At 37.5% G+C, this 17,954-nt stretch overlaps 2 protein-coding genes across 3 annotated transcripts in view; one reads left to right on the plus strand and one right to left on the minus strand.

Annotated features, from left to right (window-relative positions):
• LOC306843910 (ubiquitin carboxyl-terminal hydrolase 24-like) overlaps positions 1-12,832 on the plus strand; it is a 63,633-nt gene extending 50,801 nt beyond the window's left edge. For both annotated transcript variants that reach the window (XM_079375622.1, XM_079375623.1), the window contains 19 exons: positions 255-475; positions 1,707-1,831; positions 2,172-2,313; positions 2,391-2,541; positions 2,707-2,802; positions 2,883-2,986; positions 3,359-3,472; positions 4,702-4,909; positions 5,083-5,172; positions 5,582-5,684; positions 6,438-6,559; positions 6,640-6,753; positions 7,015-7,080; positions 7,157-7,223; positions 7,304-7,382; positions 9,045-9,120; positions 9,205-9,291; positions 9,491-9,601; positions 9,726-12,832. In XM_079375622.1, coding sequence (XP_079231748.1) covers positions 255-475; positions 1,707-1,831; positions 2,172-2,313; positions 2,391-2,541; positions 2,707-2,802; positions 2,883-2,986; positions 3,359-3,472; positions 4,702-4,909; positions 5,083-5,172; positions 5,582-5,684; positions 6,438-6,559; positions 6,640-6,753; positions 7,015-7,080; positions 7,157-7,223; positions 7,304-7,382; positions 9,045-9,120; positions 9,205-9,291; positions 9,491-9,601; positions 9,726-9,788 — 2,139 coding nt within the window. In that variant the 3' untranslated portion in view covers positions 9,789-12,832. The remainder of the gene's footprint in view (positions 1-254; positions 476-1,706; positions 1,832-2,171; positions 2,314-2,390; positions 2,542-2,706; positions 2,803-2,882; positions 2,987-3,358; positions 3,473-4,701; positions 4,910-5,082; positions 5,173-5,581; positions 5,685-6,437; positions 6,560-6,639; positions 6,754-7,014; positions 7,081-7,156; positions 7,224-7,303; positions 7,383-9,044; positions 9,121-9,204; positions 9,292-9,490; positions 9,602-9,725) is intronic.
• Positions 12,833-13,591: 759 nt separating this feature from the next.
• LOC306844201 (proprotein convertase subtilisin/kexin type 9-like) lies at positions 13,592-17,549 on the minus strand (the record flags this gene model as incomplete). Its single annotated transcript, XM_079376162.1, has 9 exons — positions 13,592-13,780; positions 13,947-14,119; positions 15,119-15,134; positions 15,863-15,927; positions 16,108-16,249; positions 16,407-16,540; positions 16,672-16,795; positions 16,972-17,163; positions 17,373-17,549. The coding sequence occupies 9 exons, from the start codon at positions 17,547-17,549 to the stop codon at positions 13,592-13,594; spliced, it is 1,212 nt and encodes a 403-aa protein (XP_079232288.1).
• Between the last annotated feature and the right edge of the window lie 405 nt (positions 17,550-17,954).

Genomic DNA, 17,954 nt, shown 5'->3' on the forward strand with positions numbered 1-17,954 from the left:
TCGTTCAAACGGCTGATTAATTCAGGAATGAAGTAAACAGCTCACTTTATGAATGGGTCTTTGAATCATTGGTTCACACGATTCGTTCAAAACGCTGTACAGGTCTGGGGGCGGGGCCAGTGCGTTAACTGCGTTAAAATATTTTAACCGCGTTATTTTTTCATCGCTAATTAAGTTAACGCGTTAAACTGACAGCCCTAGTAGGAATATATAATTGATTTGCATCTACTTCAATAATTTGTGTTCACTTTTAGTTCCCCTGGGTGCTGAACATGGAGCCGTACACGGTGTCAGGAATGGCCCGTCAAGATTCAAGTGCAGATCATGGAGAGAACGGGAGAGGGGGCGAGGCTGGATCAGGGGGATCACCTCGGAAGAAGGTCACCATCTCTGAGAACTACGAACTGGTGGGAGTGGTGGTCCACAGCGGACAGGCCCACGCTGGACACTATTACTCATTCATCAAAGACCGCCGGTGAGATGGCAAGAGAAGAGTGTCTGTTAACATTTTTGTGGGGATTTCTGGGTGGTTGCTAGGTCCCAAGTTAATAGAGAGAGTTTGATGACTTGGAAGATGGTAGCACACCTCTTCTTATCAGGCCTTACAAGTTACACCAGGATTTTCCAAACTGGAATTTGTGAGTTGATAAATATCTAGTTTAGTTATGAAACTCTAGGCTCATAGATCCTTTACATGCAGTCTGCTACTAATCACATAATTTACTGCATGGCACAAGTTGATTGGCCTCTGCTGCTTCAAAACCCGCTGAAACCCTCCACATCCCCAGCTCCACCTGTCTAGATCTGCTATGGGATTTATGTGTCTTTATTTTTGCAGCAGCAGGTCGTACATGTTTACAACGCATGCCTGTGTATCTATTGGCATTAGCAAGTCCATATTTGCTCCGCAGCAGCAGGAGCATGTGGCAGATATAATCCACCAAGACCAAACACACTAACATCGTCATATCCATTAACATGATAAAAGTATTCCAAGTTATCGTGATTTAAAATAATTTTAAAATGAAAACAGTTCAAATGAAACATTTAATAAAAAAGATTAAACATTTTGTTTTTCTCCATGTCATGTGACTTAACCTGCATCAGAGGACTGTTGATATGTTGTTTATTGTTAGGATTATTGAAATTATTGAATCCTAACTTCTTAGGTGGTACTTCAAATAAACATTTTAGGTCAAAGGGGGTTGACTGACAAAAGTTTGGAATCCCTGATCTCTACACAAACGATAGGGAAATAATTCTGAGTTATTACTAAGGAACAAATCCCTAAAGTATGAAAAGTAGTAAGAGATTATGACATGCATTACAATGTTACACAAAGCTTCTGTTAAATCATTCCAGTGGGCTTGTGGTTGAACAATGTTTATGAAGTTCTGCACAGTCTATTTCCATAATGCACAGTCTATATATAGGACATACTTCAGCAACCGTAATATCTGAAACGGGTTTCTGGGAGGTCTTTTGCCCCTCTGTATGCATGTGTATTTATGGGCCTCTAGGGGGTCGTGCTTCTGTTTTTGGCAAGAGTGTTTTTATGAGAGCCTTAAACTGTCCCAGATGCTTGGCAGCATGATGGTGCTTTAAACTGGTGCATTTTTTGAGGGAATGAAGGAATTTTGGGGTGACCAAGCAGAGCTAAGCTATGTTTGCAATATGCATTTTTCAATGCTTTTATTTTCTTTCAGGGGTAGTTCACGAGGACGCTGGTATAAGTTTAATGACAATGTTGTGGAAGAGTTTGACATGAACGATGAGACTCTGGAGTATGAGTGTTTTGGAGGAGAGTACAGACCCAGAGTTTATGACCAATGTAAGTTATTAATTTTTCTTTAAATCCATATAAATTACTTCAGCACCAAGTCAGTAAAATAATAATTTGACTTTTACATAAACTCAAGCTGAGACCTATTTAAAATTGTTTATTTCTTTATTTGATAGAATATTATTTTATAATCATGAACTGGTTTCACTGTTATTGACCGGTGATTTATTTATTTGGGCCTATTTATTTATTTGAACTAATTTGTAAAATATACCAGTACTTTTTATCTTAACTTAGTTTTACGTGGATTAAATGTCACATTGTAATTTTCAGTATCACTCATGTTTATATTATATTAACATTTTGCCACTGTATTCACATTCTATAGCTAACCCCTACCCAGATGTGCGGCGGCGCTACTGGAACGCCTATATGCTGTTCTACCAGCGCATCAGTGACCAGAACTCCCCCGTTCTGCCCAAAAAGAGTCGAGTCAGCATCATGAGACAGGAGGCAGAGGATCTCTCGTTGTGAGTTAGCCTTTTACTTCCTGCATGAACATTTGAATATGGATGCACTTATTAATGTTCATAATCTTTCACCTCAGATCAGCCCCGTCGTCTCCGGAGATCTCACCTCAATCCTCCCCACGGCCACCCAGGGCAAACAATGACCGCCTCACCCTGCTCACACGCTTGGTCAAGAAAGGAGAGAAGAAGGGTCTGTTTGTGGAAAAGATGCCTGCTAGGATCTATCAGGTAGCGATTTTAAGGCCTTTTCATGCATTGCAATTCTAATGTGCCTAAAAGAAATGTTCCAGGTCTGACAATATCATACTATACTGTAACTATAATTATATTATTCATAGTATTTCAGACATTTTGTTGCTTTCTCAAAAAGTTGGATGATTTTTGGATCTGTAGATGGTGAGAGATGAAAATCTGAAGTTCATGAAGAACAGAGACGTTTACAACAGTGATTACTTCAACTTCACACTGTCTCTGGCTTCTGTCAACGCGGTAAGCTCTGAGCATTCAGCCTCTTTTGTAAGTTCTCTGTATCTCTTGTACTCAAATTTCAGCTTTATACTGTTTTTCAGACAAAGTTAAAGCATCCATCATATCAGGCCATGGCCAAAACCAGCCTGCAGCTGGCCGTCCAGTTCCTCTTCCACACTTACCTGCGTACCAAAAAGAAACTCAGGTGGGGTGATGCTTTTGTTTACAATACTTAAACTCAAGGCCTGTTCACCCAAGGTTATTATCGTTAAACTATTACAAAGACGAGAACTAGTGGTGGAAAAAAATACTATATTTAATTTTAATTAAATTATATTTTTTTTAAATAATGAATTTTTTTTAATGGTTTTTAAACATTTAATTTATTAATTAGAATTGATCATTTAAACTGCATTTTAATGCACTGTGAAAGTGCATAGAATATGAGCAAAATCTTAATAATTAAAACAATAAAAATGACCTTTTTTCAGTCAATATCTCATTAAACGAGTCTCCCAGTTTTGGCTTTTATCAGTTTATTTAATCAGTGTGGGAACTCTGTCGTCTTCTCTCTCAGGGTGGACACAGAGGAGTGGATCGCTACCGTGGAGGTTTTGTTGTCCAAGAGTAGTGAGGCGTGTCAATGGATGGTCCAGTACCTGGTGGCACCTGAAGGGCGAGAGATCATCAAGTGAGCATCACATCCAAACCTCTATGCACACATTGGCACTAAAATCACCACTGGCTAATAAATAGTAAACCTAACCAGATTATTGGTACACAGACATGAAACATCTTTTATACAGCTTTAGATCTATTAGGGGCAGGCGATGTACCTGTAGACACGATTAACTGGGTGGCCCTTAAAGTGACAGCAGTCTAATATTCCTGCTGTCTGTCATTCATATTAATCAAACAACAGAAGAGAGAAAATCTCTCATTGCTCTTGACTAAATCACTTTTGTAACTTTATTAAGAAATGTGTATTTAATTTACACAGTGAAGAATATGCAGTTTTTATACATTTGATTATACAATGTATGTAGCATTTCTTATTTATTTGTTCTACTGTAGTTATTTTACTTTTTTTTTAATTTAGGCTAGTATTAGTTTTTTGATATTGACACTGGTGACAAGAATTATGAAATTTATATGCTATCCAAAAAAAAAGGTATAAAGACCTAGTTTAAAGGAAAAAATAACTAATTCATTATACGGTGCCTTGCGAAAGTATTCATACCCCTTCATTTTTTTCAGGTTTTGTTATGCTGCTGCCTCATGTTAAACTGCTTTAAATTACTTTTTTTCCCCGCATCAATCTACACTCCATACACCATAATGGTAAAGCAAAAAACAGGTTTTTAACATCTTTGCAAATGTATTAAAAATAAAACGCTTAATTCCATTGCATAAGTATTCATACCCTTATCTGAAACAATTGAAATTTAGCTCAGGAGCAGTCAAATTGCTTGTAGATGTTGCTACATTTTGAGTGAAGTTAACCTGTGGCGAATTCAATAGAATGGGTATGATTTGGAAAGAAAGATCGGAGAAACTTACAGAAGGACAAACATCACTGCAACGCTCCACCGATCTGGGCTTTATGGCGGTTTGGCCAAACTCAGTCCTCTCCTCAGTGAAGACACATGAAAACACACCTGTTCTGTACAACTGGTTTCTACCATAAGAATTAAACAAAAATGCATGGAAATCCCAGATGACACCTTTGTTTTAGCTAGTGCCCTGTTCCCTAAAGCCAACTATCGTGAACACTGCCGTGTGTGAGTGTAAGTGTGGGGTCATAATCGTATCGCTGAAATCGTATCTCCTACCACGTTAATGCAAAATCTAGTTGAAAATCAACTGAATTAATGATGTTAATGGGTGAATCTCATGAAGCACATGTTTTTCTCTCTGTAGGATCTGTCTGTTGGAATGCAGTGTGCGGGAGGTCCGTGTCGTGGTGGCCAACATCCTGGAGAAGACACTGGAGAGTGCTTTGTACTTCCAGGATGCTGGATTGGACTGTCTTTTGGACATGCTGCTCTCTTTATTGGATAAGGACGTCCCGGATAACTGCAAGAACTGCTCTCAGTACTTCAGCCTCTTCAGTAACTTTGCTCAGAGGGTGAGAACAATGATGTCACTCACTGATATCCATTAAGAAATAATATAGTAAGCTCCAAAAAACAAAACAAGTACCATAAAAGTGGCCCATACAGCTGATATTCTGTCTTCTGAAGCCACACATAGGAACCTATGGAACACAAATGTAAGTTATTCACTGATGATTTGTGTTAGGGCTGTGGGCCGTGTCAGCTGCTGCTAAAACATTCTGCTTATCGTCGGATGCTTGTCTTCCTTCTGGGACCCAACCGGCAAAACAACCAGGTACTGCATTATTCTATGGCTTTTGAATATTGGGGTTGACTGCTTGCTTAAAGAGATAATCCAGCCCAAAATTTTGTCACCGTTTACTCAGCCTCATGTCCTTCCAAACCTGTATGAGTTTGTCTGTGGAACACAATAGAAGATATTTTGAAGGATATTGGTAACCAAATAGTTTTCGTTCCTTGGTTTTACATTGTATGGACTAAAATACAATGAAAGTCAATGGGAACCAAGACTGTTACCAACATTCTTCAAAATATCTTCCTAAATCAGTCATACAGGTTTGGAATGACATGAGGGTGTGTAAATGATAACAGAACTTTCATTTTTGGGTGAACTGTCCCTTTAGGTGCTAATGTTGACCCACACTGGTCTGTTTAATGTCTGTTAATGACGTTCTGTGTTTCAGCACCGGCGCTGGAGTTCGGCACAGGCTCGAGAGTTCCTGCATCTTCACAATACTCTGGCCCTGATCGTGCTGCACACAGACCTCATGTCTCAGAGGACGGAGGGTAAGAACGCACGATTGGTATAAAAACGTAATGACAAAAAAGTAAACAAAAAATTGAAATTGTAGTTTGCAAAAAAATAAAATGCTAATGTACACTAAAAAGAAAATACTTTTTTTTTTTTTTTTTTTTTTTTTTTTTACACATTTTAGTTCTTTTTTTTGCTTTCACAGAACAGTGACAACAATGAGGAAAAAAGATCATTATTTTTAATACATTTTATAATTGATATGTTTTTTTTGGTGAAAGAAATTAATACTTTTATTCAGAAAGGATGTATTAAATTGATCAAAAGTGACAGTAAAACATTTAGAATGTTACAAAATATTTCTATTTCAAACAAATGCTGCACTTTTGAACTTTATATTCATAAAAGAATACTGAAATAAAAATGTCATGATTTCAACAAAAAATATTAAGCAGCAATTTTTGTTTTTTTAGTATTTATAACCAGGAATGTTCCTTGAGCAGCAAATCAGCCTATTAAAATAATTTCTGAAGGATCATGTGACACATAATGCAAGTTATTTTAAATTCTAACAGCATTACTGTTTCTACAGTATTTTTATCAAATAAATGCAGCTTACTGACCCCAAACTTTTGAGTGGTACTTTACATTATGAAAAATGATATATTTAAATTTAATCAGCAAAGATCCATTTACCAGTGCAGTCTTCTGCTTGTTTAGTTTTTAATGGTTCTCTGTGCAAAGGATGACGTAACGGTGATATGTGAATACTGTTGTCGTGTGTTCAGCTCAAGGAGTGTTCAAGCACGCTTCCTCAGGACTGGTAGCTCCATCTTCACCCCTCCTGCCTCTACATTCAGACATCAACATGTTACTCTTCAAAGCAGAAGAGCAGGTGTATCTCATGGAGGTAATGCTGCCTCGTATTCTCTCTCTGCTGTCTCTGTCTGTCTGTACTTCACACTGCTGACTGAGTCACATGTCTTTCAGGTGATGTTTGCCATGCGTGAATTGTCCGGCCCATTGTCGTTTCTCATAGAGATGATCACATATTGCTCGTTCTGTAATGAACCTTTCTCACTGGGAGTCCTACACTTACTCAAGGTTGGTACTCTGATATTTTAAATTCTAATAAAAATAAATAAAATGTATTAATACTTTTTAATAATTAATCATTTAAATGTTATGTATTTATAATTAATTATTGATTTTATTGTACACATATTTATAGGAAAATATATAATTATATTATATACAAATATACAACCCAAAAGTAATCTCAGCAGAAAAATCCTTGTTGAGCTGATCCCTGCCTGTGTTTTTGTAAAAATAAGCTTTCTTATGACATGTTCATGTGACTTGTAGAACCATCTGGAAACGGCTCCTCCTCACGAACTAAAGAACGTCTTTCAGATGCTCCTAGAGATCCTGGTGAGTGAAAACAGTTTATTGTTATAGTTTATATAGTTTATAATGATGTAACTCCGTTCTTCCTTTGACCTGTCAGATGATAGAGGACCCTCTGCAGTCTCAGAGGCTCAAATATGCATTTGAATCTGAAAAGGGCCTTTTGGGTAAGTACTATATAATTTGGCTCTATCAGTGTTTGTAAGATTCAGTTAATTTGTGATATGTGATTCTCGTACTTTCACAGCTTTGATGCATCAGAGCAACAATGTGGACAGCAGTCGCTGCTATCAGTGTGTGAAGTTCCTGGTCACGCTGGCACAGAAGTGAGTGTAGAGCACTGGGATCAAATTAGGAATACTCACTCAATATGGGTATTAACGTAGATGAATGTAATTGTATAAAATATTGTTGTGTTTTAGGGATATATGATATAATAGAGCCATTTTGGTTATCAGACAATATTTATCAGTGCCCATATTATGGGTTATGAAAGGAGGACGTCCCCAACAACAGGTTGACATGCATGCAAGGTCAAAAAACACTTTCATTGTCTTATAATATGCATTTATTTTTACCTTACTTGCTCACCGACTCCCAAACGATTCGCTCAACAATTCATTTTTTTCAAATCTCTCCTTTGCGTGATGCTAATCTGCAGTGATTTGTTAGATTGGTCTCATTTTCATTTCATTATGCCTGTAATGCCTGATAAAGCAGCTTTTGTGAGCGCAGTGCTGCTTTGAGTGCAGCGTTACCAGGGAAACCACCATTTTTACGCTCCAAATGCGACACCTAGTGGCAAAGAATGAATTTGCATTTTCATTCAGACCAATGGGAAAATACCAACAAGTGGGCAGGCAATATGCTAATGTTTCATTTTGGGATTCGTTTTTTTTAAATCGACTCGTTTCAATGATTCAGAGTCGACTCTTTCTTTTGAGAGACAATAACTTTATATACGGTGCACTTTCAGATTTAAAACTTGATGTTTTCATTCAATAAGAGCTGTGTTACACACTGTATGAAAGGTCATTTTCAAAAATCCATAATAGGGGCACTTTAATATATTAACTTGTTTCTGTCGATATTGGATATTTAAAATGTTCGTTAATTTATAGATAATTTCCTTTATTTTTGCATTTACTTTTGCTGTCATCTAGCACTTACTTTTAATGTTTAACATTTTAAAAGCATTAATTTAATAACACTATTAAATGTAATCTATAGCAAATCTCAAAATCAAATTTTTCATGCTTCATAATTGTGATCATGATGTCATTCACTTGCATTTATGGCAGTTAGTTTTAGTTTTAAATAGATCAAATTTCCTTCATTTAAAGAAAATAGTATTTAATTTTTATATCAGGGATTTAACAGTTATCGGGCATAATGAAAAAAATTATTATGAGTAACGATAAAGGCATGTTCACACCAAGGACGATAACTATAAAGATAACGATAACGATATAGTTAAAAAAATAATTCGCAGTATTAAAGAATGGCAGAATCCACACCTATAATATAACGATAAAGGCACAAAGAAACGATATCGTTGGAATCACTTTCAGAAACAGTTTTTTTCAGCTGATGAACGATAAAAACTTGAGAGCCAATCAGAATCCTGCTGTAATGAGCTGGAGAATTTAAAGCGGCAGACGCGCGTGCGCTTAGAATATCGTTCGCTGGTGTGGACGCTAATATCGTTATCTTTATAGTTATCGTTGTTGGTGTGAACGGGGCTTTAAGCCAGTACTTGAAATTACATGCCTGATATATTAAATGTCTACTATTTTTCTTATTTTTAAACAATAATTCCACTTGAAGCGAAATCGCATGTAAACATTTTTTTAATGTACAGTAGAAAAGATTGGTAACTTTAGTACTGTTTAGTAACTTACTATTTGAATCTGAATAATATTTTCTGCTTCCAATATCCGTGTTTCTGGCAGAAGTGATGTTAAATGTAAACAATGTGTTTCTGTTAGATGTTCTCCAGCTAAGGACTATTTTAAAGAGCTCTCAGGACATTGGAGTTGGGCTGTGCAGTGGCTTCAGAAGAAGGCAAGAGACCACAGATACACACACGCACACCAGTACTTTGTGAAATAGAATCCATTTTTGAATTCCCCTTCTTTCCTCTTTCAGATGTCTGAGCACTACTGGACACCTCAGAGTAATGTATCGAACGAAACATCCACAGCTAAAACCTTCCAGCGCACCATCTCCGCACAGGTACTGTTCTCACAATTCTTTACATTATACATAACCAGAATAATACATGATTATGTATTTGTCAAACTTAAAATGTACAGGATGTATATCTTTAAATAAATAAATGATTTACCTAAAGCTAGCCACCCATTTTATGAGCCATTAGGAGGGCTTGTGAACTGCTGAGTGAAGTTTAGTTAATGTTGGTTTTTGTGTTTAGGACACTCTAGCTTATGCCACAGCTTTACTGAATGAGAAGGATCAGTCCGGCAGCAGTAATGGATCAGATGGCAGCCCAGCCAATGAGAACTCAGACAGAAGCCTCAGACAGGTAGAGCTCTGTCTGTCATTAATTCAGCAGTCCATCATCAGTTACATCATATGATAAAATACACTAGTGTTTAATAATTAATTACATTTAACTCTTTCACCATTTCCACCTCTCTTTCTCTCAGGGATCTGAATCCCCCATGATGTTAGGCGATTCTCGGAGTGATCTAGAAGATGTGGATCCATAACGCTTCTCATTGTTTTTGCGCAACAAAACAACACAAAGTTTCCCTCCGACAGAGAGATGTTGTGGCTCTAAACAGACAATCAGAAAACTGCATTTGATCTTCTAGGGACTGGAAATGGAGCGACCAGTAGCAGCCAAAGGGCCCGTCGGAGCGTTCGCTCTTCAGGCCACCTCGTCCGAAACGTGAACAGAGGCAAATGTCGTTTTTTTTTTTCTTTTTTTTTTTCTGTTGGTTAAAACCTGGCTGGATGAAATTAGAGTTCAGGTCTTGCAAGTTATTTAGATGTTTCACCTGGCTTGATGAAACGGCGGCGTTCATTTCCTTGACGTTTTTACGCCGAACTACTACTATGGTGCCAGACGGGGTGTTTTAAAAGCAGTCAGCGTATATTTGCCAATGTAATTAAGTAGATACTATTCATGAGAAATGTAAAGATGTGTTCTTCAAGTGTAATTTCAAATGTAAAATAATATTTTTAAGAATCCTTTACTGATTTTCTTTATTTTTTGTGGATCTGTTTGAGAGGTGCCTCAAATTTATTCCAAAAAAAGAAGAACTTGCCAAGTCTCTGAGAGTCAAATAATCACACCGTTTTTTCCTTTCTCTTTCTTGCTGGTATTTTTTAAAGCACTTTATATTTGAATTCAGTTAGTGACAAATTCATCACGTGGAGACAATAACAGACGTCTCGCGCTGCTCTCTGTCCATCGAGTTTCTTGAATAGGAAGAGCATGCAGCAAAAGACACAAGCTGTTTTTACGCAAGTGCTAGACAGAAATATGAGGATGGACATTGAGGACGGACCTTACGGTGGAAGACACATTGCATCAGCAGATGCGTCCGGAGACACATATGCAACACACAGAGACGCTACTGTCCAACGAGCTTTTCTCCTTCTTGAAAGACAATGAGTGCTACAATCAGCAGAGTTTGTAATTGAAAAACTGTCTCATTTCTTTCTGTTCATCTGTTTTGATGATGTCTCGTGCTGCTTAGGTATGAAGATCTAGGGACGTGAAGACACTTTTCAGGGTTTATTTTGCCAAATTTGTCCTTTTTTTGTTTGCCTGCATCTTTTCTGTTCAGTCTGCCTTACGCAATGCAAATCGCATGACAAGGCGAGGATGGGGCGGAAAGGGGTGAAGGGGGAGGGGAAAGAGAAAGACGGAGGTTGTTGGAGGGACGGAAAGTTCTCACAGAGTAGTAAAGTGCCTTTACTCGACTCCTTCCCTTATGCCGCTCGCGTCCTCGCCTTGAGACAAACCAGTGGACACGTCGTGCTACACAAATGCCTGAACCCACTCGACATTACGATAATAACGCACACATGTATACTCGGATGGCTCAGCCGTGCTCGTCTCGTGTGTCACGGCCCCTTGTTTGAGCCGAGCCTGTGATGTCCTGCTTTCAGGGAGTCTGCAGGGTGATTCAGCTGCCGTTTGCTGCTCATTTTGTATTTAGACTAGAACACTTAGTGACATTGCTTCAATGTTTACAGCGGAAGGACCTCAATGCCACCTCACACAATTGTAGTGCTGCTTTTTACCTCACAGTCACCTGCTCTAAGCAACTTTCACGCGCTTCTGTGCATGTTTGTACGTGTGAGAGACTTTGTTGCTGGAAAAGAACTGCATAAACTGGCTGAAAGAAGCTGGTTTATAGAATAAATCTTAAACTAGCTTAAGTGAATTTGCTGGTTTATTCTGGTGTCTCAGCCCGGCTAAGTTGTGTTTAGGTGGTTTAGTGTAACATTTAATACCAGGCTGATCATGCTGGAAGAGCAACTAAGAGAAGCAAACCAGATTAGACTGGTTTAAGATGACAGAGCCAGCCTGGTTCCTTAGCTGGTTTTAGGGGAGTTTGGGGCACATAAACTCTAGATTGGTCAGGGTGGGAGACCAGATAAATCCAGCATACTGTTTTAAACTGGTTTAACATTGTTTTTTCAAAAGGGCCAGCATGGTTTTCTGGTTTTACAGTGGTTTGGGGCGCTTACACTTGCATGTTTTTCTGTTTGTTTGTTGTTGTTTTTTTCTTTTTCCATGGCCAGCCTGGTTTGCTGGTTGTGGAGTGGTTTGTTAAAATCACTACTTAAAATCACTTAAAATCAAGATTAGTCAGGCTGGAAGACCTGATAAAACTAGCAGACCATCTTAAACTGGTTCAACATGGCCAGCCTGGTTATATTAGAGTACCTTAGTGGCCCTTCAACTCAAGATTGATCAGGCCGAAGGCCTGGTAAAACCAGCAAACCTGTCAAAGCTGGTTTAAGCAGTCTTTTTCAGTATGGTCTTTGACTTTTTGTCTCTCTCTCTTGGTTTTGGCCTCTAATAGTTAGCAAAACACTGCAGTACTCACAACTGCCTTCATGCTTTGAATCAGTAAATGGTTCACTGCAAATTCACTGCAGCAGATGTGGCAAGTGTTTGGGACGATTAGTTAGACAGGCTTTAGGATGACCGGAGGATTGTTTTGAAACGTTTCAGGACTAAAGGCATACGGTTCAGTTACAATTGTGGGGAGAATTCATCAGATCAGTGCCTAAACATAAGGCATCTTTCTTATTTTGCTGAAATATGCACATTTGCAAAGATATCACACTAATTTCAGCTCAACTGCCTGCTTAGGTTTTCACTAAAAACCTGTAAGATATTGTGGGGTTACAGTTTATACCCAGTAATGTAGTCTTCTTTGAAATATGGTGTACTTGAGTGAACAAGGTGTGTTAAATCTCTCCAAAAATCTGATCCTCCTCCCTCCAATCAATCTTTTTTAACCTTTCCTACACCTGTGGATGCTAGACACCTGTACCAACCACTCGGTAGATCTGTGACGAGGCTTGCGTTTTTAAGCTGGGTGTCAGGGCTGGGTTAAAGATGCTTGAAGAGTTTTTAATAACTGGTGATTCTTTGATTAATTTCTGCTGCGAGTGTGTATGATGTGTAAAGGAATCTGTTAATGCATGTTAAAACCACATTTTAATTTGTACATCAGAGTTTGACAATGAACAACATTTGATATAAAAAGGAAAAACTGGAATGCACAACTTTTCAGAGTGTGATTTTGTATGTGCCAAGTCTGAAGTAGACCATTACAATTGCAATATAAAAATATACATTTATAAAAATAATTACACTCTTGTACACAGTGCACATGCATAATGAAGAAAATTCTGTTAATATAAAAATGAAAAGTTCTGGTCCTAAATGCAGTCAAAGTGGTATTATCTATAATATCGGTTACCGATATTGTTGATTTGTTTTAATTAAGCAGTATTGCTACGTATTTTATATATATTGACAGATATTCTCTATTTCATTGTGCATGCTTATTTCCTCAATTTTTTTAGTTAGCTGTCATCTAACGCTCACTTTACCACTGTTAAATGTAATTTTTAGCAAATCTCAAAATGAATACCCATTTTTCAATGATCCCTGAATTCACTTGTAGATTTTAAAACAATTTATCAATTTTAGTTTTTTTTTATTATTTAAGGACAATAGTATAGAATTGTATAGCCATAACATGAAAATAATTAGCGGTATCATTCTAATATTAATGCAATGATGCATGTATAAATGTGTTTTGCTGTTTAAAAGCCTTTTTTAAAATGTTTTAGCGCTCCTTGTAGAGTTTGTAGATTGAATATGGTTATGTCCAGAACTGGTTACCATGCATTTCTCTATCATGTAATATTGACAGAACTGAGCTTACTTGTGTAACGCCTCCAACTATTAAATGTGTTATAGAAGTTATGTCCATGGTTACGTGTTTAGAGAAGTGAGAAAAGAAGAACACATCCCTCAGTGGTCAGTTGGCTGGTGGGACGGGTGGTGCCTGCAGCAGGTGGCGATGGCGGCAGCTCCTTTATCTCCTCTAGATGTATGAACTACACAGGTGTTTCCCAAAGCAAATGCCCCATGAACGACAGAACCATGCGACAGACCCTGACAGCCTGTCAGTGTCCACGAGTCTTCACATGAAACCTCCACCTGAAAGAAAGAAGCAGGTTAGTGTTGCTCAGATACACAAAATCACGTTTTGATTAATCCATAGTTGTAAAACAGATTCAGGATTTAAGTTAGTTATAAATGTTAGAAGCCATACATTCGTTTTTGTGTTCATTGTGTTAATGGAAACTTGTTGAGAGTAAATCACCTGCTCACTGAGACCCATAGAGTCGTGTTCTTTCAGCCGGCACTCCAGAGAGGATGTGTGGCAGCAGGAGGCGTATGACGTTACACCCCTTTTAGCAGGACATGCCCTGCGGTTGCCATGCAGAGGTCGATCAGAGTCTGATGCATCTCCAGATGAAGAGGAAGAACTGCAGCCTGTAGGGAAAGATGACAGTTGTGTACATATACAACGAGACAAACAAATTGTCATATAGTTAAGCATAGAGAACTTAATTTACAGCAGCAGCGACAACAGAAACTTCACTCATTAAGTGAATTAAAGGAATAGTTCATCCCAAAATGAACATTTACTCACCCTCAGGCCATCTTGAGATCTAGATGAGTTTGTTTCTTCCGATTGGAGAAATGTAGCATTACATCACTTGCTCCCAATGGATCCTCTGCAGTGAATGGGTGCCGTCAGAATGAGAGTCCAAACACCTGATAAAAATATCCCAATAATACATAAGTCCATCAATTAGCGTTTTGTGAAGTGGAAAGCTGTGTTTGTAAGAAAAGAATCTGTCATTGAGATGTTTTAAACTTAAATTAGTAATAATACTTTCTCCAGTGAAAATGTGTCTCGTCTGAATCAGAAGAGAAATATGTAGTGAAAATACTCCAAAACCAATGGACTTATTCACTGAAGGAAGCATTATTATGCATTATGGACTTGTATTTTGGCCAGAAGTGATGGCCAAAGTTAAAATGTCCTAATGATAGAATTGTCTCTTACAAACTCAGCTTTTCACTTCACAAGATGTTAATTGATGGACTGGAGTCCTGTGCATTATTTATGGATTATTGTGATGTTTTTATCAGCTGTTTGAACTCTCATTCTGACGACACCCATTCATTGCAGAGGATCCATTAGTGAGCAAGTGATGTAATGCTAAATTTCTCCAAATTTGTTGTGATGAAGAAACTCATCTTGGATGGCCTGAGGGTGAGTAAAGTTTCATTTTTGTGTGAACCGTTTCAAAACAAAAGCTCAATAAAAAAGTTCACAAGAATTAAAAAAGGTATTAAAATGTCAAAATAAAATATTTTATTAATATTCATATTCTGAACCATATTTTTATTAATAAAAAAAATAAAAATAACTTTTTTATGGACATTTTCAGCTTATTGTCTTGTAACTGACCAAATCCCAACAGACTTTTAACTTCCCCTGAACCCAGAACATTCCATCAATACATGATAAAAATCACTAATAAATACACAATTAGTATGTAAATAGTAAAGTCAAATAATATATTTTATTCATATTTACAACAAATATTTATATTATATGTTATATTATAAACTTAGGTCTTTTAATGATATTGTTATTAAATACTGATAAGGTTTATATTATCTACAAATGTATTACTACTAATTACAGTAATAAATTAATTAAATTAAAGGTTAATGCATTATATTAAATTATATTTTATGAATGCAGGGTTATTACTGTTAACCTAAAATAAACGTTAATTGAAAGAAAATATTTTTTAAAACATGAAGTACTAAAATAACTCAAACTAATGAAAAAAAAAAAACTATGTGACCCTGCACCACAAAACCAGTCATAAGTAGCATGGGTAAATTTAGCAATAGCCAACAATACATTGTATGGGTCAAAATCATCTATTTTCTTTTATGCCAAAAATCACTTCATTTGGACAACTTTAAAGGTGATTTTATCAATATTTTGATTTGTTTGCACCCTCAGATTCCAGATGTTCAAATAGTTGTATCTTGGCCAAATATTGTCCTATCCTAACAAATCATACATCAATGGAAAGCTTATTTATTAAAGCTTATTTTGACTTTCAGACATTCAAAAAAATAATAAAAAAAATGTACTAAAACTTTTAACATAAAATGTAAGATTTCATTAAAAAATATTAACAGTACTGGCAGTAGTAGGATCACAGGTCTGATAGGCTGAGACATCAGAGACGACTGAATATACTCCAGACCTGTAACAGAGTTGGGTCAATTAATGCAAATTCTGCAAAGATCTACTTTATCTAAATACATCTAAATCATTTTAAATAGAATTTTTTTATAAAACATTGTTCTAAATAAATAGACAGGTTAATACGACATGTATGTGTCTTTAATAGTTATATACAATTATTATTAATGTTTTGGTTTACCTGCCAAAGCTCCTGACACTGTGCCCTTGCCTTGGCAGTTTAACACTCGGATGCTGTTTACACTGGCACCTCGAGCTACACCCGAGTCCCGTCCACTGACCACACCTGCTATGTGTGTGCCATGACTGTCACATTGACTAGCCTGTGGGCACACGAGGGCAGGAAGTGATGTGGGTGCCATGACTGTCACATTGACTAGCCTGTGGGCACACGAGCACAGGAAGTGATGGACATGCGCTTCTTATTAGCTATTAAAACTGTCCAGTTGTCATAAAACACATTTTATTACATTCTACTACCTGTCTGTGAACTCTGACCCCATCCTCCTCTGGCACACTGTTGAAGTCCGTCACCATCACCCTGTCCTCAATCTCGCGATGAGTCACCTGAACGCTTGTGTCCAAAAGATACATTCCCACCTTTGCTCCGTCATCTACATACACACAAACATTACAGCTCAACTTTATTACCATAAAAAATTGGAAAAGCTTTTACTTCAGGATCTCAGAAGATATTTTTAGAAGTAACAAAGTGTTTGGGAAAGAGGGAAAAACTTCAGCTCACTGGGTGGTGAGTATTTTCCAGTCTCGTGTTTGTTTTGAAGGATGCGCTGCAGGTTCCAAGGGATGCTTTGGGCGAAGATGGAGGAATCCTCTTCGATGTATTCCACATGGGGCAGCTTTACTGCCTGCCAAAAGCAAAGGCAATGGAATGAAAAAGACAGGCAATGTGTATTTTTAAGAATTATTGTAATTCCAGCACGTTTTTCTTTTTTTTTCTTTTTTCAGTCCATCAGACTTCTCAAGCATTCTTAAATATAAAATATGAAACTGTGAGCATTATGTAATAATGTTTGCAAATTACCATGTGAAGAACATCGCTGCTCATTTTGACTAGAAACCCGTGGAAAGCTCCTGAATAAGTCTGCAGTATTTCGATCAGATATCCGCGTTTGGCGGCTTTTGCGCGGAGTCTGCGCGCGGTGCGCTCCACCTGGTTCACGTGCGTTCCGTTCCCCATCACCACTATATACTGACCCGGCATGCGCCACGTGTCCTGTGCGTAAAACACGACGTAGGGCACTGAATCATATTAAACACCGCAGACACAGAAAACTGAATTATTTCATTTTCAATATGCAGGTCATTTTTATTTTTTCCCCAAAGTATTTTCCTTAACCAAGCATTTTTGTTAATATTTTTAATATCAGGTAATAGCCTATAACCAGTCACACATTTAGTTGATTTAGCAGGTAGTGATCTTACCTTAGTGCACCTGTAAAACTGGGCGGGTGGCCTGCTCTCTGCTTCAGGCTGGGTGTCATCCTGCAGAATTAAAGACAGGATCATCTCTTCATCCTCAGTGTAGTCTTCATCACTCTCAACTACAGCCACAAGACCCAGCAGAAAACTCAGACAGCACACCACCACGAAGCTTTTCATTCTGTGGACAGTAAACTAAGCAATATAAAATGAGTACTTCTAGGTGATATTGCTAAGAATTCCCTTTTTTGCACAGTTGTTCGTCATATAATAAGGCAGTCGTATGAAGCAGAGAGATCTGGAGCTGAAGTGTATCCTCATGTCATTTAACATATCATTTGAATCTCTCTGACTGAAGCAGTGAGGTGAGGCGTGCTGACGTTTCACTGTCCTTATATCGAACGATGTCTCGTTAATAAGCACAGCAGAAGAGGGTCGGATTACAGTCCACCCACACACATTTTATGCGTTTACTATTCCTGCAAAGACATGTAACATTTGCCAAAATGAAACTGTGAAATGAAAGTTAATTAGTTAGAGGCAAAATAAATATATTGTGAAATACAGGGGGGAAACAATTAATAG

Source organism: Barbus barbus, assembly GCF_936440315.1.
Source record: "Barbus barbus genome assembly, chromosome: 24".
Taxonomy (NCBI): Eukaryota; Metazoa; Chordata; class Actinopteri; order Cypriniformes; family Cyprinidae; genus Barbus; species Barbus barbus.